Consider the following 22,955-nt stretch of genomic DNA (forward strand, 5'->3'; position numbering starts at 1 on the left):
GCGCGCCATCAGTAGAGCGCCCTCTGCTGGTAAATTTTCAGACTGGTTTCTCATTACTTTTTCACATAATGCGCTGACAATGTGCACACACACGAACTTGAAAATGAAAGTCAATAAATAATTTAATTATTCCGTCAAAATGTCCACACCTCTCCTCGAGCTCACACAGCAGCTGCATAGAACACTGGTGGTCACCACGATTTGTCATCTGAAATGAAACGGGCAAGCAAGTGTTCATGAAACGCTTTCATTTCTTCGTGCTTTTCTTTCCTTCTTCCGCCGCTGTTTGGTCCGATCATCTCCTGCCTGCTCGGACCTTGTGTGAAAGTCGTCTGCTGACTGACTGCTGTGATTTGTGGTAAGTAGACGGACGCATCATGCATGAACCATGGAGGTAGAACTAAATTGTATCAAGAATGATATATGGGTCATTCCCATTGCATACCGCTGATTTCACAATGACTAGAATAAATATTGTCGTCTAGTTACTGAATCACAATTTCTTGATTTGTGTTATTCATAATCATAGACGTTAAACCATGATAGAGACTTTTATGGATGGTTAATTTAAACCATAACTTTATCGCGAATAGCAAAATATGAAGAGAGGGCGCTGTTGAACCCACACAAAGGTATGGGCGTTGCGTGCGCGAATCGTAGAAACTGCATAGAAACCGCCCCCCATTCCTTCCCACAATGCATTGTGTTTCTGAATCGCGATAAACCTTATGGAGGTAGAATTAGATTATAACCAATGTTTGTATGAGAGTATGGTGGCCCTGAAGGGACATCGCATATCGCAAATATGTGCGCAGACGTATGTAATGTCGTGAAATTAATCGCAAATATGTGCACGGACGGATGCAATGTCGTGAATTAATCGCAAATATTTGCCCAGACGTGTGCGTTATCGTGAAATTATTCACGAATGTAGTGAATTTATTATCAAATATGTGCGCAGAAGTGTGCGATGTGATTTGTCGTGAAATTATTTGCAAATATGTGTGCAGACTTTTGCGATGTGAATTTATTTGCAAATATGTGCACACACTTTTGCGATGTCGTGAATTTATTCGCAAATATGTGTGCAGACTTGTGCGATGTCGTGAATTTATTTTGATGTACAGAAAAAAAAACCGCGGCATTTCCATGCGAAGCGAATGTTTACGTCACAAAAATCGTAACGAATATTCGCAGCAGTTCAGCTCCGTTCAACTCACTTGCGAATATCGCTGCGAAAGGATAGTTGTGACGTCAAATTCACATCAAATTTGCTTCGCATTCGCATTCGCATTTGCAGGAAGTATGACCCGGGCTTGACTCGGCCGTAAAACGACATTTTATGAATTCGGAATTGGGACATTCTTCGAACACGGGGCGGACGTCGAGGGGGTTTTAGAACAACCTTTTTGCACTTGCCTGTTTTTTTTTAGTTTACTCGTCTCTCTACTTATCCTTGCTCTGCTGTTAATTTATAAATATATAGCCTGATTTTTTAAAGGTACCACTGCTGGACATATTTGGTAATTTCTCAATCAAAATAATTGTTAGCATAAAAACTTACTTGGTAAACAAGCAATGGAGAACTGTTGATAAAACATTGTGAGAAACAGCTCCTTCTAAAATAACGTAGTTTTCGAGAAAGAAGTAATTTTTCATGAAAATATTTGAATTTTATTTCGAGACCTTAAGTCAGATTTAGATTTTGAGGTCCCAAATCATGGAAATCAAGCATCTGAAAGCACACAACTTTATGTGACAAGGGTGTTTTTCTTCCATTATTATCTTGCAAGAGCGTTGAGAAATTATCCCAAATCCCCCAATCCAAAAAGATGCTAAATTGTGTTTTTAATGATTAAATTGCCCACTTTTTTATGAATTGATTGGTCTAGAATTGATCCTATAAATAATACGGTCAGCAGGCCTGATGCTCACAGCACAAATTTGCAATTTCTTCGGTGTCCTTTACCAAAGAAAAAATGCCCTTGCTCTTTCAAACAAGAAGCATAGGCCTGGGTCAGTTAGAAGTAAGGCTGTTTTCATTTCATGTTTTACAGGATCTAATTCTAAGTATAGGAATATTTTCAAGAAGACCAATCTCATATTACCCGTGGACAGTCTGTGGTTTGTGTGCAGTGTACATACATGTACATGTATTTGTGCATGGTGTGCTGTGTGGGTGGGGGGATATTGTCCTCTGTGTACACAGGATAGGCTGCCACTAAATAAACTTGCATATAGCATACAGTGCGAAATGCTATAAAAATACAAATATGGTATTAGATAGATAGATATAATTGTTTATTCAATGTTGCAAATAGTGTATAATGCAGAGTAATATGGACAAAATAAAAGTAAATATAAAATATATTAAAAGATGAAACAATAAACAAAAGGCAACATCTAGGTCCGGGGAGAAGCACAGCTTTTGTTCCCCAGCCTATGAACAGACAGACATTAAAAATACAGGACAAAACTAACAGGACAAAATTGACAGGTGTAAGACAGAAAATAAAGCCGTTACAATTTCTACATACAAAAATAACATCAGAATCTTAGTATTCATTAAGAAAACAAGTTTTAAGTTTTTTGGTAAAAGTTGAGAGAGTACGCAATGATTTAAAAGAGTCATCCAGACTATTCTAAAATAAAGTGCCACGCTGGACAACACCATTTTTAGACAACGAGGTTCTACGATAGTTAACATACAGATTTTTCCTAGCAGCGCTACGGGTATAATAGGAGTGGATGTTTGAGGTAAGTGTAAAACTGGAGTTGAAACAAGCAGGTAAAAGATTATTCATATATTTATACATAAACTTTCCTAAGTTAAGATGATAAAGGTCAACGAATTTTAACAGTTTTAAATTACAAAAGAGAGGCCCAGAGTGCTCACAATAGTCCGCTTTGGAAATAACCCGAACTGCACGTTTCTGAAGAGTGAGAAGTTTATTACATTTAGGAGTTGGACTTCCCCATGTCAAAATTGCGTAATAAAGATAAGGTAAAATAAAAGAGTTGTACAAGGTCAGTAATATGCTACAGGGAAGGACATTTTTAAGCCGATTCATTATACCTATATTTCTAGATATTTTAACTGCTATAGTGCCAATATGCTTCTACCAAGTCAAATTTTCATCAATATGAATTCCCAGAAATTTAGTACCCTTAACCTGCTCAAGATTGGCATTATTTAGAATTATAGGAACAGACTAGGTGTACTTGAACTGGCTAGTACAAAATATAATATATGTTGATTTGAGAACGTTTATACGTAATTTATTTGCTAAAAGCCAAGAAGTGATTACCCTGAGCTCAATATTAAGGTTCTGCACAGCTAAGTCTACATTTTTATCTGAATACAACAAACTTGTGTAATCTGCAAACAAACAAAATGTAATTTTTTTCTGATGTATTGCAGATGTCATTAATGTACAAGATAAATAATAAGGGACCCAGAACGGAGCCTTTAGGTACACCGCAAGTAATAGGCCGTTCAGTAGATTTTACAGAATTGTACATTACTTATTGGGATCTATTACATAAGTAACTTTTAAACAAGTCAAGCGCTATTCCTCGGACACCATAATGTTCTAATTTACGCATCAAGATAGCATGGTTAACTGTATCAAATGCTTTAAAAGTCCCAAAAAATACCAACTGAAAAATGGTTTACATCTAGATCGATCATTATACAATTTATTAACACGAAAGATGTAGCTAGATCAGTCGAGCAGTTACGTCTAAAGCCAAACTGTGATTCTGTCAAAAGTTCATTTTTGTAAATAAACAAAATCAATCGGGTATAAATTAACTTTTCGAATAATTTCGAAAATGTTGATAAGACAGAAATGGGTCTATAATTTCCAACATCATGCTTGCAGCCTTTTTTATATATTGGTATAACCTGAGCCTTTTTTAACCCATCTGGAAAAACTCCAGCTGTTATAGATTTATTTTTAAAAGATGTCAGTTAGGGGCTTAGCCAGGGAGTACTTAGCCTCCTTAAAGCCATTGGACCCTTTCGGTTCAGAAAAAAAAATTAAAGTTCACCGATTTACAAATAACTTACAGGGTTTACAGAAGGCAATGGTGAAAGACTTCTCTTGAAATATTATTCCATGAAATGCTTTACTTTTTGAGAAAACAGTAAAACACTATAAATTCTCGTTAACGAGAATTACGGATTTATAGTAAACACATGTCATGACACGGCGAAACGCGCGGAAACAAGGGTGGGTTTTTCCGTTGTTTTCTCCCGACTCCGATGACCGATTGAGCCTAAATTTTCACAGGCTTGTTATTTGATATAGAAGTTGTGGTACACAAAGTGTGGGCCTTGGACAACACTGTTTACCGAAAGGGTCCAATGGCTTTAATAACGCAGGAGTTCAATTCATCAAATCCAGATGCCTTTCCAGACGGAAACTGGTTTAGAGTCTACAATTTCTCCTTTCGTAATGGGTGTCAAGAAGAGTGAATTCGAACATCTTGCACCAAGGAATGTTTCAACAGGGGTGTTACATAATGGTAGCTTGCTGGCAAGGTTACTCCCTATGTCAACAAAGTACTTGTTTAAGGCATCAGCAATGTCTTTGCTAGCAGTAATTTTCTTATTGTCACCAGAACAAAAATAAGTGGGGTTCAAACTTTGTTTATGCTTATTGAGTAATGAATTTATAAGTTTCCATGTACCTTTGATGTTATTTTTTTTCCTGATTAAATTTTGTGCACAAGTAATTCTTCTTAGCTAATTTTACAACAGTGTTCAATCTATTTGTATACAAAGTATAAATGGATTTATTGTGTAAAGTACGGGTTTTAAGAAACTTCTTGTATAAGTGATTTTTCCTTCTAATAGAATTCTAGATACCCTCAGACATCCAAGGAGACTTAGATTTATCATAACAATATTTAACATCAATCACTGGAAAATGTCTGTCATAGAGTTGTTTAACATAAGTTAAAAAAGTGTTGTACATACAGTTGATATCATTCACCGACAGTATAAAATCCCAATCAGTCGCATTCAGATCACAAATAAATTTTTCAATATTATCGTTACCATAAACCCGCCTTTTACATTTCACATTAGTCTGTGAACTCTCTCTAAGATTATCAATAATTCAAAAAACAGGTAGGTGGTCACTGATGTCAGTTATTAGAACCCCTCCACAGTGTGGTTTAAATAATCATTTGTCAAGATATTATCAATTAAAGTTGCACTATCAGTAGTAATCCTAGTAGGCTTGTTTATGGTGGGATAAAATGACTGAGAATCAAGAATTGACATGAAATGTTGCACAGCATTATCGGTATCAGATTGCAGCAAATTTACGTTATAATAATAATTTGGGGGGCTAATCGTCCTTACTCGCAGCTAAGAGCTGAATTACGAAGGATGCGGCTACAACGTGTTCGAGAAGCAGGCATGCAAGGGCGCATTCAGCTGCCAGCCACATCAACCCATTATGACCACGGAGCACAGCCAAGATCGAAAGTGTTTGATTTTTTCCTGAGGGAGGAAAACCGGATAGTCTGGAAAACCCTCGTGGCACAGCAGAGAACCAACGCACAACTCAACTCACATATGGCCCCGACCGGGAATCGAACCGGGGTCACCTTGGTGAGAGGCGAGCGCTTTACGCACAAGCCAACCGTGCCACCCAAAATAGAACATTTTTTGTTCTCGGCATTAAGCCGACCTAACATTACATCCATGTCATCTGTAAAAACGTTACAGGAAACACTCGGGGGTTTATACACAATTCCAATTATAACATTAGATTTATTGGAGTGAACAAACTCAATAAAAAATGTTTCCATTTCAGAGTTACCAATACACAAATCTTGACGTATTTTATACACAAGATCCTGCTTTATATAAAGTACAACCCCATCACCTCTTCTGTTTAGCCTGCATGAACCTTCTACTTTGTAATTTGGAATCTGAATCAACGGATCACAGCTTTTTACAGTAAAGGGGAAATTCTACATGGACCGTCCAATGTTCCCTGAAAACATCCAAGCATCGATCTTAAAAAATGTCACTACTGTACACCTCTCTGCAAATAGGACTTTTTATTTGCAGGGCCAAAGGGCCTATCATCCAAAATAACTCAACTTGGAAATTAACAACCCCAGGTAACAAATGGGCGAAATTTGTATGTACTCTGTATTCCTTTTAGTGGGCTCTCAAATATTTCTAAAAGAGATTATTTTGAGGCCTACAAAGCTGGGGCTCTGTTTTCTCCCCATTTAGTGCGGTGGGGTGCACCCGTAATCCCTGGCCTGAACGACACTGATTGATAGATAGAAAAACAAATGGAAGTTATCACTTGGTTGAAGACACTCACTGTTATTATCATCTTGAAAGCTCTTGTGACTGTTAGTTTCCCTTGCTGATAGAGTCGCCAATAGACGCTATCAACCACAAACTACTTTCACTCTGAGTACCGCTAGTACTCAAGATAGCGACTTCAACAATGTTAGCGGTCTGTGCTGAGCCCTCTTGTGGCGATTGATCATTGGAAGACATATTAATAAACAGAGAGTCTTGAATCAAGACTAGTGATCATCAGACATGGTCCCGAGTTCCAAGAAATCCTACACGGTACGTGTAGGTGTAGTAGTCATTTTCTGTCTCTAGAAAATGTTGACTTAAAGGGCCTTAACCATACCAATGCATACACTGAGTACCCCTGATGGTGACATTCAACCAATTGACTTAAAGGGCCTTAACCATACCAATGCATACACTGAGTACCCCTGATGGTGACATTCAACCAATTGACTTAAAGGGCCTTAACCATACCAATGCATACACTGAGTACCCCTGATGGTGACATTCAACCAATTGACTTAAAGGGCCTTAACCATACCAATGCATACACTGAGTACCCCTGATGGTGACATTCAACCAATTGACTTAAAGGGCCTTAACCATACCAATGCATACACTGAGTACCCCTGATGGTGACATTCAACCAATTGACTTAAAGGGCCTTAACCATACCAATGCATACACTGAGTACCCCTGATGGTGACATTCAACCAATTGACTTAAAGGGCCTTAACCATACCAATGCATACACTGAGTACCCCTGATGGTGACATTCAACCAATTGACTTAAAGGGCCTTAACCATACCAATGCATACACTGAGTACCCCTGATGGTGACATTCAACCAAGAGTGTGCTAATAACATCTATAAAGGATATGAACTCCGGAATCAGGAAATTGCTTATTTATTCTAATGAAAGTTCTTTCCACCCCCATTCCCTTTTCCCATGCTGAGGAAAGTTTGATAAGTTTGACTCCTATTCCCTTAGGTGTTCAGCCGTCGATTTCACCAAACTCTTCCTAACTTAGGATTAATCTTAGGACTTAGGACGAGTAAAGTTCCGTATTCAAATACGTAGGACGCATTGAACCCATCCTAAGTTAGGACGGGTTACTCATCCTAACTCGAGTTAGGATTCATCCTAGCGTTTTGTGAAATCGGCTGCGGGACATCCGTTGGCCTTTTGTAGATTTGTAGATCTGTTCTATGTGTGAGTTTTGTAAACTGTTCTTTTCTTTTTATGTTGCAAGGGCGGCGTTAACGAAGTTTCATAAATACCCCAGACAGTTTCTCTACTCCTATTGGTGGCAAGCGCGTCACGTGGGGGTGTTTAAACGGTTGATAAAGACACAGCTGAAGCTGTCAAGACCGCCTGGCTTCCGCGTGCCGGGCGCGCGCGTTCAGGATTATCACGCGGAACGCAATTCATAGCTGTTAGTAACAGCGCGTAATATATGTAAAGGCGCGCGCCTAATCTAATTCTAAGCACGTGCGCATACATACAACCCATGCGCATCAAACACAAAGTTTTTGAAAAACAATATTTCAAACGTCAAATTTTCGATTGTCAAAGTGTGTATAATTGTATTTTGTTTTGGTCGTTGCCATGCGATAAAGGCCCTCCCCTTCGGCTTGGGCCTTTATCAAATGGCAACGACCCTGCCGGTTTTAAACGATCGCTTAAGAACTCGTCGCTACACTTTTATTCCCTTAATAAAAGCATAGCATTTGTTGGGCGCACTTCATCTGTTAATCATTCAACAACTGGGTCATTCAAATCATTCTCAGATGTCTTTATCTAGGCCAATTCATTCATTGAATGGTTTATTTTTTTAAGAAAAAAATTCCCGTGGGGAATACAATGTAAAAAGACGATCTGACTGACCCCCAATTCAGCCATTCAATGCTGTTTTCATCAAAATTGTCTACTCAGATATAGTGCTGGGCGAATAGTGAAATTTTGATATTCGGATACCCCTGGCCAACTATCCGAAATTAACCGGATATTCGAATATTTTTTTCGCCGCTAGAGGGCGCTATTAAAAAATAATAATATATATATATATATATTTTTTTTTTTAAATTTGCCGCTAGAGGGCGCTGTTCGTTTGTGAATGAGATCTTTTGGGCGGAATGATATTAGTTTTAGACAGTGTAACTCGGTTCATTCATAAAAATAACCGGATCTAATTTAAAGATGGCGATTTGCTTTTTCTTTTGATCGTGATTGACTCTACGTGAGGGAAAACTTTCGAAATCTTTGAACAAACTACGTCAGAAATGTCATTGTTTTAGCTCTTCACGGAGGTGAGCATAATTAAATACTTAATTTATGGTGTTTTATGCTGTCTTAATAGAAGTTTCATAAGGATTCAGACAAAACATTCCTATCAGTTGTCGCCCGACGTCCGCGGATATTCGGATATTAAAGAATATCCGGTTACTTGGTTGTAATTACAGAACTATCCGGTTTACAAATAGGTATTCGCGCCCTATGCGGATATCCGGTTAAGAATAAAAAGGCATTCGCGGTTACCTATTCGCCATTAACCGGATATTCGAATAATTCGCCCAGGCCTACTCAGATACAGAACTTTCTTCAAGGAAAGTCTGGAAGGAAGGGAGTTTAATCCACTACAATCCCTCCCCCGGTGTCTGTCAACCCTTCACCCTTACCACAGTTACGCTGCCAACATTCTAAATAGGAGACTTTCCAACGCTAGGCGGCAGCAGACATACCGGGTAAATTTCCATTGTTTACGTAGTTCTGAACATGCGCATAATTCTGAGAACAATGGATTTACCCGGTAAGTCTGCTGCCCTCTATCGTCCCAGAAAGTCTCCCATTGTTCCTACGGTACCCTAAGGCCGTGTCCGAAACGACGACTTCGGCTACAGCTACGTCTAGATCAGCGCGTCTACCAGTGTTGAAGAATAGCAGACGCGCGCGATCTAGCCGTAGCTGTAGCCGAAGTCGCCGTTTCGGACACGGCCTTAGAGTCAGAATTATGCATGGTTCATATGACAAAAACTTGCACAGTTGGTGTACATATAATAAGTGCCATTGGATTTCCTTCCCTCCTCCCAATTCTCTGATCAATTGCTCTTTCTCTCTCTCACTTGTGCTTTGAGAAATTTGGGTAAAAAACGCATACAAAAATTAATGTACTAAATTTTGTAAATGATTCATCCAATCAGAAAGCTGCATGTAAGTATTAGCCAGCTTGCATTGAGTGTGCATTACTGCCGCAGCCTTGGACTGGAGTATTTGTGTGGGTTCTTATTTCATGGTCTGCTTTTCTCATTTTAAAAACACAACAGGGACTAGAGGGGGGAGGCTGTACACTACAGTCAAGGCCTGGAATGAATACGCTGCAGTCCTGCTATTCCTACTAAATCATGACGGAAAGCCAAGTTTGAAAGGTCAGAGGTGGATCAGTGTTGAGGTAACTTGCCCCTCAGACAAAGAAGGTGATTTCTTGAGGAGGTAAGTAAATCATAAAACGCTCCAAGTATTTCTGACATTTAGATTTGAGAAAGACTGATTCATCATTCTTCATGTTGTTGGTTTTGTTTTCATTCGTGTACTGTAGGGCATAGGAGTTTTTTGTTGCTGGTAAAATGTATTGTATCATGTACTGTGTATGGGTGTCGTGGGTACACTGTTTGTTACAACAGATTAATTGGAATTAACTCTTTGCAGTTATTGTAATTGACAAACTCATTGACTTTGTATTTTACCATTGACACAGCGTTTGTTATGAAATAAATAACTTCAGTGGTTTTCAAGCTGTTCATAAAATGCGGGAAAACAAAACGTGTTCCTGTGATCTTGTGGCTGTGCACCTAGGAATATGTCTGGTGTACTGTAGCCATGGATGTACTGTACATGGAACAAGTCCTTTCAATTCATCAAATGGTGTATAAAGGAAACGATGTAAATACTTCTTTGAGTTGAAAAGTGACTGCTGTCATCACTTGGTTTCAGTCTGCAATGTACAACGTTTTAGACAAAGTAGTGCGAACCAGTCGCTGTTTTAGAATGGTCTCAAGTGAAGTCAAAGAGGTATAAATCTTCAACTTAGCCTTTATTTTTAAAAGTGATAAAAATGCAACCTCTCTACTGGGAACACGTACAAAGTATGTGCACAGTGAGAGAGAGCTTTGTGTGCATGGATTGGTAGACGTAATTGTAGTTGACTTACCATTTTAAAGTAATCGCACAACATCGATAAACAGTTTTGTGTCCAAAAGCCCACACTTCGTGTATCACAACAACAAACCTGTGAAAATTTAGGCTCAATAATATCGGAGTCGGGAGAGTTTGAAAATAACCGGAAAACCCACCCTTGTTTCTGCACATTTCGCCGTGTCATGACATGTGTTTAAAATAAATCTGTTATTATCGATAAGATCGAGAATCGATAATTGTTTTAATGTTTTCTCCAAAAGTAAAGCATTTAATGGTATAATATTTCAAGGGAAATCTTTCACCATTTTCTTCTGTAAACCCTATAGATTATTTTTAAATCTGTGAACTTTTAATTTTGTGTTCTGTTCAGAAAGTGTCCAATGGCTGTAAGCAGTAGGGCCCTTACGGCTACATAGCCCACATTATTGTACACCTTCAAACAGAGCCAAATCTGCACACACAAAAACAGAGCCTGACTAAAAAAGCAACTTTGCCCAACTAGAAAAACAAAGATTTAAAAAATGCTAATTTCATAGAGCTGCTAAAATACCGAGCAGCTGAACAATTTTCTGCTAAAATGTTCTGTGTGGACATATTCGCTCCTGATTTTTCGACATGTCACATCATGTAGGCCTCTGTTAATAAATGTACACACTCAATAATGCGACATCGTTTTGAAATGAAATTTTCACAGGTTAGTTTTATTGTAATGTACATTTATATGGGATTAAAACAATCTTGACGGTTCCAAAAACAATAAGGTATATCGTGAACTTATCCATATAGGCAGGCAGAGTGAGTACAGTTTGACTTCCTCACAGCAAGGAGTAACTTTTTAAGACCTTGATCAATGGTCACAAGTATAAGCATGAATTGTGAGCAAAAGAAAAAAAAAAATTAACTATTGCTCTCTTTCCTTCAGGAAACTGGGTGATAAAGTCCAAGGGCCTCTATTCAATATCTTTGTACACACCAGACACATGTAGCTCTAACACTAGCAGATCGAACAGATGAAAACAGTCTTGAAACTGGCTGAAACTACTACAAGGTTGTATTAACCACAACCCAAATATGTTGATAGCTCACCCTGCAACGCCTCAAATCTAAGTCTTGACCTACTATTCCTAACATACATATTTACTTTTCGCAGAATTACATGTACATGTACTTGTAGAGTAGGAAGAACTACAATGTACAGTTTTGTACACTGTTGTTATAAATAATTTCTCATCCTGCAAATAGCAAGTGGCCTGATATGTCGACCCAGACAGAGTCTTTCTCTTTCTTTGAGAAAGACTCGGCTAGGGTCAAAACATCAATTCCAAAACACAAGGTACAAATTAAAGACACTGGACACCTTTGGTATTTGTCAAAGAGTGGTCACCTCACTTGGTGTATCTCAACATATGCACAACATAAAAAACCTGTGAAAAATTGAACTCAATTGGCCTTCGTAGTTGCGAGATAATAATGGGGGGTTGTTAAATCTCACACATACATGTAGCTGGCCTCTGAACTTGGCATCTCTGTCAATTGGGTTATCATTCTTCCAGCAGTACATTACATGTAATGAATGCAGGCAGGGTAAAATGGTAATGCAAAGACCAATAAGTCACAACCTTGGTCTTCTGACCTATGCTGTATTCTCCCTTGGCCAATGGAAACAAATTCTAATTGAAGGTCACAAGTTCATAGGATGTATATTTCACAAGAACCTGATGTCTTGCCTACAACAAAGTGAACTGGTGCATTCAAGGGCGATTCCGTAACAGTTCCCACATCAAATCAGTAAGTAGTGCAAGAACCACCATTTGTACATGTTATACTACAAAAACAAAAAGTCTCTTAGAATTCAAGCCCTTGTGTCAGTATATGAATATCACTGTCAAGTGTCATACTAATACTATATTGACTACTTATTTTGAATGTATGTGATCATCTGAATGACTGTACAGTACATTTATAATCCACCCTCATTGAGGTCATCCAGCCGCCATCTTAGAGGTAAAACGGTGATGAAACAATCAAACAGACACAGATTTGTACGCGCGGCGCACAGGATTGGCCAATGAACAACCTCCTTTTGACCTCAAGGTGAGGGTGCCTTACTGAAATGTCTTCATGTGCATACATGAGGTCTTGAAGAACCATTCTCTATGGTTTAAACAAGCAATATGGACACAGTACAGTTGTCCTTTAAAGGGACACCAAGGCAATGACCAGCAGCCAGTTTCACAAAATGCTACGGATAAATTCTATCTCGAGTTAGTACGAGGATGGGTTCAATGCCTTCTAACGCCTATAGATACGGAACTTAACTGGTCCTAAGTCATAAGATTAACCCTAAGTTAGGAAGAGACAGTCTAGTTTGGTGAAATCGACGGCAGGGGCATAAACCCTATTCACACGACAGAAATTTAACTGGGGGGTCCCTTGCTTAACTTTAGCATGGTTGTAAAATGTAGCAATGTTTTACATTATTTTGCAAGGACAGTAGACATAAAATTTTACAACCTTACCATGCTACAATTTAGCAAGGGTCCCTTGCTAAAGTGAAAGAGGCTACAGATGCAATTGCTTCCATGAAGTATAGGCCTAAACTAAATGTACACAAGCTAGTCTCTATGTTTACAATCCATATATATGCCAAACCAACAGCGATTATTGACTATTGCTGTAATGACTTATGTTGGTATTGCCACCTACATTGTATACATGTAACAGAAGAATCAACAGAGCAAACAAAAATTGGAAAATAAACTGGACAAATATCAGGCATTTGAAAATTTGTATCCCTCGATGACAATACAATTTCCTGTTTATTGCCAAGTCCTGTTACAATCATCCAATCATCAAGAGCTAACCAGTTCACCTGATGCCATCCATGGTGCCACTGTTGACACACAATACAGTTCACACGCAGTAACTGTATTCTTCATACCCCGATGTAAGTTTATCATAATTGTATCTATCTTGTTACAGTGCCACTTAGGGGGAGACACCAGATGCCGTTATCGTAACTAGATGCCGTTATGTATGTAAATTGTGAGCATTTTAGGCGCTGTGTGTGCGTTAAAATGCACATCTGTGGGTGCATTTTATTTTCGAAAATGGCAGGGCTTAGCCATTTGACAAGTTAGTTCAAGAAGGGGTAAAAACTTGAAAGATTAGTCGACAGAGGATGAGAGTTATTCTTTGTTTGTTTGTTTGTTTGTTTGTTGGGGTGTTGGGCTGTTTGTTTGTTTGTTTGTTTGTTTGTTTGTTTGTTTGTTTGTTTGTTTGTTTGTTTGTTTGTTTGTTTGTTTGTTTGTTTGTTTGTTTGTTTGTTGGGGTGTTTGTTTGTTTGTTTGTTTGTTTGTTTGTTTGTTTGTTGGGGTGTTTGTTTGTTTGTTTGTTTGTTTGTTTGGTTGTTTGTTTAGATGTCCATTGCTGAAGTGGCATTACATATTTTTAGACATCCTATCTAAATGTAAGGCCTGATGAGCCAAGGGCAAGGCATATTTTCCCTGGGCTAGAATATAGGGAAACAATTTGTTTCTACTGGAACATCTCAAAGGGCACCAAGGCAACGACACTGTGCATGCTTATTTAAATGCAAAGTTGGACAACAGAGCTCATTTTAAAAATTCTGGCAAAAAAACCTTGACACATCTAGATCTCTCTTCATCCCACTGCTTAATTTTGACATTTCAGATTGATTCCTACAGGTCGTATCAGATACGTGCGTGACTGATTCCATCACATTATAATAAAAAATATATGATTCTCTATCTGTAGCTGTCAAAAATTGTATGTTTTTAACTAGTTCAGTACATGGGACAGACCATAGAGCAAATCCCTTGCTCTATGAACTACAGGGCTCGAACAAGCTATAGTACGGTGCCGCTAATGACACCACAAATCAATCCCATTGCTTATTATAGCACATAAATGCCAACACATGATGTAATGATCTTGTTTTGGGCACAATTTCCGAGATTCTGTTCTTAATGGGGAACAACATCAGTTGTTCAGTATAAGATAACTCACATTTTAGGTTGGGGGGTGGGGGTTGAAAATTGCATTTAGAGGAGTATTTAGGGTTTGGCTTTTAGTTAAGCGTCATACGCGGTAACGATTCATGGTATTTTTTCACATCACAATTTGGGGCTAAACTACTATGACTGTACACGCAGTGATTGTATGATATTCCTGACAAATTTTTTTGTAACTACATACTGTGATACAGCATTTGCAATGTCATTTCAATGTTGGATGTTTGATAGAAAAATTTCAATTAATCATCAAATTAAAACCTTTTTGTCAACAACGTAAGCCCCTATGCAAATCGCTTTTAAAAAGCCTAATAATTCTATGAAATCTGCAATTTAATGTACTTATTGGAAATAACCCTATACCAGTCTGAAAAAAATTCAAATTTCCTTTCTCATAAATTTTTGATGCAAAAGAGGTCTAAAGTACGTAGTACTAAAAATTTGAATGCAAATGAAATTCCCCAAGCGTGTGTTTGGCAAAAAGTGACCAAATACCAATCACCGACACTAATTCCTTGATCCTGTTATTTTTAATTTATTATTGAGGATACAAGCTTAGCATGATTGCATAATTAGTCATTAGATTGAGAAGCCTTCCTGAGGGAGGATAAAACAGACTCTTCCCCTAAGGTAACTGATCACCTTTGACAGCCAAAATTAAAAGTCTGAAGGAAGACTTATATACCTGTTGAAAGCCTACAGAAAGGTAGGAAATCAGATCCTTTTTTACCTCAATGGACCCCAGTACGAATCCCACCTCAGACTCAGAGCCTTGCATGTGGATTGGGTTTGTCCCTACAGTTCATGAAAATTAAAATCTAAAATGAAGACCTCAGCTATACATGTACCTGATAAAAGCCAAAATGCGTGAGATAAGGTTTCTTTCACTGCCTGTCACCTCTGTGGACTCTGGTTCGAACCCCACCCCAGATTTAGAGCCTTGCATGTGGATTGGGTCTCAGTTCACAGCTCATGAAAATGAAAATCTAAACCCTACAGGGATAATACCATGAACATTTTGAGTCGTGCTGGTTGACATCGACAACTCAATGTTTCGATCAGTATGCTTCAACGAGCTACAATAAACTGTACACAGTTCAGCTTATCGCATTCCTGTTCCGGCCTCCATGCACCTCCACGAGCCAAGCCCCGTACTTTTAAGCTTAAAAGCAGCATCCAACAACAGTCCAGCATTCTCCTGAAGACGATCAGAGCATACTGATCGAAACATTGAGTTGTCAACCATCAAAAGAACCAACAGTCCCCAGCCAACACTACTCAAAACAGATTTTCACATGGTGTTACCACACCTCTCTTAGTTAAATACTTCCACCATGCAAAGTTTCAAATCCTACTGAAGTGTTTCTCAAAGGAACATTACAGTTTGATAAGAAAACAAATCGTCTAAGAACACAGATTTACATAAAACTTAAAAGGTATTATGATGATGATAGTAGAAAAACATCCTTGAAATATTTCTGTCCGAAATATCATATTTGATGAGAAATACGTAAAACTATTCTCCCATTTATTGCTTAGTGAGTGTTTAATTCTTTTTTTAAATCGATGTTAAATTGGTTTTTCACTATTTTTTAGTGACCCAGATGGCCAATCGATCTCAAAATTCTACAGGCAGAAAAAAAAAGTTCTGCAGTGTTCCTTTAATTGATTTTCCGAACATCACGTCCTTAGACAGCTACATGTACATTTTGAAGAACTCATAACCTGACAGTCTGACTCTCATATCAAGTTATTCCAGAAGGAGCTGATTACAAAACATTCAGAAAAGTGCATGTTTTTTTGATGAGGCGCTATGAATGATTTCCTGGCCAGAGCAGTGTCAAATGACTAAATAAGGATAAATGTGTAGTCTTTTCAGCGATCTGTCAATTAAAGGCTTGAAATTGACAAATTGATGCTTTGCAGTTATTCCATATTGAGACAAATCTCTAAAGAGTTGCTGTGGCTTTGAAAACCATTCCATGCGTGTTACGTGTACTATGCATTATACAGCACAGACTACGTGTATGGTTTCCTCTAGAAGATAATTCTGAGTACCCAGATTTGAAGACAGTTTCAGGCAAGCCTGGAATTACAGAGGACACGTACAATGTTCAGGGTGTATATAGGCCATGGCCTCTGCTGCCCTGGCTCTGGCCTTGGTACCCCTTGCCCTCTAAAAGATGAAACACAAGGCCTGTCCAGGGTCCAATTTAATACAGCTGTTAAAGACAAATATATGTCTTAAGTTCATAAATATGTAGGACTTCTAAGATCAGTGCACACCTTTGTGCGTGATTATCTTATTTTTCAAGAGTCCATATGAAGAGGGGAAAAAATTAGTTACGTGCTTGTCTCATGATATAAGTGAAACTAAGTGAACTAATAATAACTCGTTGGTTCCTTTTGGAATCATGCCTGCGGCTCAGTACGAAAATTCTCAGTATTGGCACGAACCACATGCTATCTCATTTACCTGGAATTTAAAAGGGCACAGAGGCGAAGTGCTACATTATTATGGTTCTAAATTAAAAAACCTTCAGCAGGCCTCTTTAATACTTTGAGCCTGTGTGAATTTAGGCCAACCTTAACCAAGTGTATGGACGAGACTTTAAAATATCGTTTTTTTTCTGTTTTCATCCTGCAGGGAGCAAGATTTCAGGTCTTTGGATGTTGAGACCATATTGTACTCTGAGGAACTTTGTGAAGTGAACATTATGCACTATGGAGTTTGAAAAACTGTACCATCTCACAACGAGTCTCAGTCCTAGATGAAAGGTACTGTACAGTAACGGTAATCCCAGCCAGACAGGCCCACTTTCACTGCTCAAATGACCGTCAAAACATGGAGCTACCACTCACTGAGGGCTAGTTGTGCAGCACAGAGGGACAGCTAGAGCAGAGGACGCTAACGACATCTCACAGTGACATCAAGGTTATGAGGTACTGAGGACATCACACTGTGAAGACCAGGTCACACTGCTAACTAGCCTTTAAGCCTGGTATTCGTTTTCAGACCACAACCAAATGGTGTCCGTAAGCATCATAGAAAAACACTGAGTAAACTTGACATGACTCTGCGGCCATTACCGTGACCTACATCTTTGGTGTTTGTGTGTACGTACCGCCCGGTGGTCGGGTGAAAGATCTTGGAAGTGAGGTGTTAATACTTTCAGTTGGTGCTATTCTTAGCTGGAAAAGGGAAACTCAGCACACATGTTCCAAGTACGGTTTTGAGTTGTGTTTACCAAAGAAAGCATTTTTAAACAACTTTTTAAAAGGCGAGGCTCCGGGAAAGGGGAAAAAGTTTTACAAACTTTACACCTGCATTAGGTTATTTTTGAATAAAGATAATCTCAAACTAAGGTTTTAAGCGCAACCTGTTTTGCCATTTCAAGACTGTGCCAACTCTGTAGGCTTTTGGGAAAGTTTTACAAATATTATACCTCCATGAGGTTTTATTTTTAAATCAAGATCATCTCATACTCAAGTTTTAAGTGCAAACCTGTTTTGCCATTTCTTGCCGAAGAATTTTGTTATATCATCTCATCAATCATAGGAGTCCAGAAAGTCACGTAATTTTTTAAAACAAAAATAAAGTAAATTTCATCAGTTTTCTACCTGTAGTAATTAAGTAGGAAAAGTTGAGAGTATTATAGCAACTCCAATCTGCCAAATTTTTGCCACTTATTTGCATTTAAATCCCATAAAATTTGCAAATTATTCCATGCTTTTTTATCTTGACTGTTTAGAGATCTAGTTTTGAAGATGTTTATTTTTTATCAAGTAACAAACCACAAGGGAAACTGACTGGGTAAGTTTTCAAAATAGTTGGGGTCCACACCAATTTTTTGATATTTAAAAAAAGTCAAATTTACTCAATAAACGGCTTGTTAAAAATGGGTTGAGTTAGATACATGTATTTTCATCCCTGCCAGTTCTTGCCGATAATGAGATGAAATAATTTGAAGCACGAAGGGATCGTTACATTCAATTTGTTATTTACAAACTTTGTTGGTTTGGCTCTTACGCAAGAAACTGACACATTCCTCCCATATAAGGGCATCGAGCACTTTGTGAGTGAAGCTAAATGATTAACTCTAGGAAGTGTGGGACGTTGATATTATCGGGTTTGACCCAACGGATACATGAGAAAGTGCAAGATATGGTGTATTTGGTTCTCTAATTAGCCTGATCATGTCCTAAATAAATTCAAAGAGAGCCTTAACTATCCATGTTGACAAAGACCGGGTTAATAAGTTTCCACTGCCATCATCACAATTTAGGTACTTCAGACCTGTGGGGTGTCGATCTGACTTTGTAAGCTGGTTGAGATCTGACTAAGTCTTACTGCTTGATTTCCTGTGACGTTGTGTCAGTGTGGGAATGAGTCAGGCCAGGTTTGAGGTCATCAATCTCAAGGCAACACAGCGCTCTGAAGTCTAAAGGAAGTCAAATGTTACTCTAGGGATTTTTGGCAAAGTCAGACTGTCCTTTTGTTTATTTATTCATTTACAGCGATACTGTTTTCACTCTCATGATCAATTCAGTACTGCGCTGTACTAAAACCACTGAGGTATCTAAATTGTAATTTTCCTGCAACGTGTAAACCATGTACTCCATGAACCGTGGATTTGTGTACGTAATCGTGGCCTGTTCTCTCGTACTTCTTTCTATACTAACCTACACCCAAGTTCTTCCGCATCACATGGTGAGATTGAGCCACAGGCCTTTGGCGACGCCTGTGGCCAGGGGACTCTTGGGAAGCAATCATTCCACAAGGTTCGTTAGTAAAACCTTGAATGCGGTTCCGATAGAGGTACTAGACACCATGGATATGGTTCAACAAAGAGAGATCTTCAATCAAACAAATGCCACATTAGTCAACAAAGGTACCAACCCTGGGAAAGACCCTGGGAGAGTGAGTAACCTGCATCAGGGCCTGAAAGTCATCGTCCTCGCCAGAATGCGAACTGGCTCTACACTCCTTGGGGAAATCTTCAACCAAAATCAACAATTGATGTATCTGTTTGAGCCGCTCCACGCGACGGACAGCATGGTCAAAATGGGATTGATGACACCCGACAAGATGAATGTAGCCATGAGAGGTCTTCTCGGTAAGCTCGCACATTGTACATTCCCAACGGAGTTCATGCATGACATGTACAAGTGGTCCATCGGGAAGGCAAAGAGCACAACCATCCATGGGATATGCAAGGCTTCATCTCGCTGCGCAGACGTCGTCCCCGGTATGTTAGTTCAGACCTGTCGGCAGCACAAGGGCAACATGGCCATGAAATTAATCCGTGCTGACCTGGACACTGTCCAGCCTCTTATAACCAATGACAAACTCAACGTCAAAATAATACATCTCATCAGAGATCCACGCGGTACAGCAAACTCCAGAAAGGGCTATTACTGCCCGCGTAAAAAAATTCCCGCCAAGGACTGTACGTTGGATAATCTTAAACTATTGGAGCATGACCCAGACAATTTTAAATTCAACACGGTTCACAAATTGTGCCAGTGGATGCGAAAAACGGTACCACTCGCATTGCAGAGGCCGGAATGGCTTCGAGGGCGCTATAAGCTCATCCGATATGAGGATTTAGCTGCAGATCCATTCCGCTTAACGCAAGACATCTATGACTTTCTTGGGCTTCCCATGCAACCTGAGGTGACCCAATGGGTTAAGACAAACACCCAGGAGAACACAAGTAAAAGTACAAACACTTTCAGCACTAAGAAGAACTCATCGGAGGCTTCGATGCATTGGCGCAGTTTACTGAGTTTCAAAGAGGTCAAGGACATTGAGAGGAAATGTGGTGATGTCATGGAGATGCTTGGATACCAGCCAATCACAAGTGAGGATGAATTGACCAATTATAATGTACCTGTTACTCTACCGCTAAATATTGGTACAGATATAAGCTTTGTGTAGGAGTTCACACATTCAATCAATCACATGTTACACATGAGGCAAGGGTGTGGCTTCGTCTCTCCAGGGCCCAATTTTATAGAGCTGCTTTGCGGCTGATTTTGTTATTACTGTGTGATTTCAATTTCATCATAGCACTGCTATTACCGTAAGCACACGATTTAAGACGATCAAGTGTTTAAATTAGCAAAGTAATTCTTAATTTTATTATCCTACTGCATTTGGTTATGTATTTCAATTCCATAGAGGTTATTTTATAAAAGAAGAAAGGTATATTTTGCATATCGGTTATCAGTGTAACAACTCAGTAGAGACCTTCTTTGATGATGCCCCCTTTTTGGTCATGTTCCTATTCGGCAACACAACAGTAACAAGTGCTAAATGTTTTAGTAACCTAAAGGGGCCTGACTGTTTACTGATTGATTTCGGTGGGGCCTTTTACATAGGGGGGAAAACAAAATGGCCGCACCATTCTTAGTTTTTTTTTTCTGCAACCCAACAAATCATGTTAATAAAAATTTAGGTTCATTTTTGTATTGCATTGAATGAATAATGATAAATGATGGTGATTTATCTGTACATTATCATTACTATGGTTAGATTAATCAAAGGAAATTATAAAATTGTAAATATTACCCTCACAACTCATCCAAGTGTAATAGTTTAGTCTTGAAAAAGTGTAATATGGATGTATAAGCTTTAACTATAAAGATTGAAACACAACAAATTAGTTGATTTTTGAGTGTAAGGTTTCTTTATACTGCAACAACTCGACCGGGCAAGGTTTTTAGCCAATAGACAACCAGGTATTCATGAAATAGTATAAAATGAATTATAACATTATAATAACTATAAAGATTGAAACACAATAGTTTGATTGTTTTGTGTTTCTTGATATTGCATCAACTCATTCAAGCTAATCATGAATAGTATAAAAAGAATTATAACATTATAATAACTATAAAGATTGAAACACAATAGTTTGATTCTTTTGTGTTTCTTGATATTGCATCAACTCAACCAAGCTAATCATGGAAAGTATAAAATGAATTATAACATAATAACTATAAAGATTGAAACACAATAGTTTGATTGTTTTGTGTTTCTTGATATTGCATCAACTCAACCAAGCTAATCATGAAATAGTATACACATAATGAATGTTTATGAGTGCAATGGTGCGAATATGTTCATGAGTTGAAAGATGGAATGTTCTATTCAACGAGGCGGAGCCGAGTTGAATGGAACATTCCAGCTTTCAACGAATGAACATTTTCGCACCATTGCACGAATGAAAAACATTCATTATTTGTTTTATATAACATCCAAGTAGATCTTTGTAATTTTGATTGAAAGATACAACTTTCAAAACAAACAAAGCGTAGGCCTACAATTTTTAATTGTAGAAGCCGAATGCTAGTAATTTTACTAATATGCCTTGCAGTAACACTGCTGCGTTACCAAAGACACGCGCACGCAGTGATGCAATGGTACTTTTCGGATGGAATGAAAAAGCATGGTGAGTGACTCAGCGTGTATTGGTACTTTTATTTGCTATCACGTGACGGACAATCCTCCAATCAAATGGCAAGGATCTGCTTGGGTGTTATATAATATAAAATGAATTATAACTTTATAATAACTATAAAGATTGAAACACAATAGTTTGATTCTTTTGTGTTTCTTGTGTTTATAATATGTAAATCACTGTACAGCGTTTTGAGATTTTTTATGTAAGACGCTATATTAAAAATAAATTATTATTATTATTATTATTCTTGATATTACATCAACTCGACCAAAACAATGTTTGTAGCTGACCAAAGGTTCTTTATAGAACCTCCCCAACTCATTAGAAATAGTCATTACATGGTGTTACCGCAAACCTTTCCAAAATCACCTTCTATTGTGAATAATGTAAGCTCTTCATATTGTAAAGAGAAAGATTTTTGTTCGTAGAGACAATTTGCAATGTTTATTTTGCTTTTCGTGTCGGAAGCATCTGTACAAATTAATTTACCATTCACATTGAATGTGCTTTACTTTATGAATAATCCTCTGATTGCACACAATGTTTGTGGACATTTCAAGATATATTGGTCTAGTGTGCCATGATAATAATATAATGTTTTTATTTTGCTGTAACCATAACAAAAAAAAATTGATTTTTGCAAAACAGTTGCTGGCAGTGTATAAATTATGCACTTTATGTAATCCACAATATACATAAACTATCATCATCATTAGACCGTGTAAGTTTTATGTAAATCTGTGATCTTAGACGATTTTTTTATCTTACCAATTCTATAATAGATGTTAAATTTGCATCAGGGATAAAGAATATTAATTTTGGCTAGGGTCCCGGGTTCGAATCCCTCCCGAGTCATACCTGTTTTTTTTTTCTTTTTCTTTTTTCTTTTTTTTCACAGGACTCGGGAAAGTACTGA

The 22,955-nt window shown here is 38.1% G+C and overlaps 1 protein-coding gene across 1 annotated transcript; it reads left to right on the forward strand.

The window, feature by feature from the left end:
• The first annotated feature begins 99 nt into the window (after positions 1-99).
• On the forward strand, positions 100-21,346 carry LOC117298476 (carbohydrate sulfotransferase 1-like). The gene is made up of 3 exons (XM_033781753.1): positions 100-358; positions 9,666-9,831; positions 17,218-21,346. The coding sequence occupies exon 3, from the start codon at positions 19,183-19,185 to the stop codon at positions 20,509-20,511; it is 1,329 nt and encodes a 442-aa protein (XP_033637644.1). The 5' UTR covers positions 100-358; positions 9,666-9,831; positions 17,218-19,182; the 3' UTR covers positions 20,512-21,346.
• The last annotated feature ends 1,609 nt before the right edge of the window (positions 21,347-22,955 follow it).

This window comes from Asterias rubens, chromosome 13 (genome assembly GCF_902459465.1).
Source record: "Asterias rubens chromosome 13, eAstRub1.3, whole genome shotgun sequence".
Lineage (NCBI taxonomy): Eukaryota > Metazoa > Echinodermata > Asteroidea > Forcipulatida > Asteriidae > Asterias > Asterias rubens.

Excerpts from the sequence above, each read along its gene's own strand:
- LOC117298476 (XM_033781753.1), top strand. The coding sequence starts at position 19,183 with ATGTACTCCATGAACCGTGGATTTGTGTACGTAATCGTGGCCTGTTCT.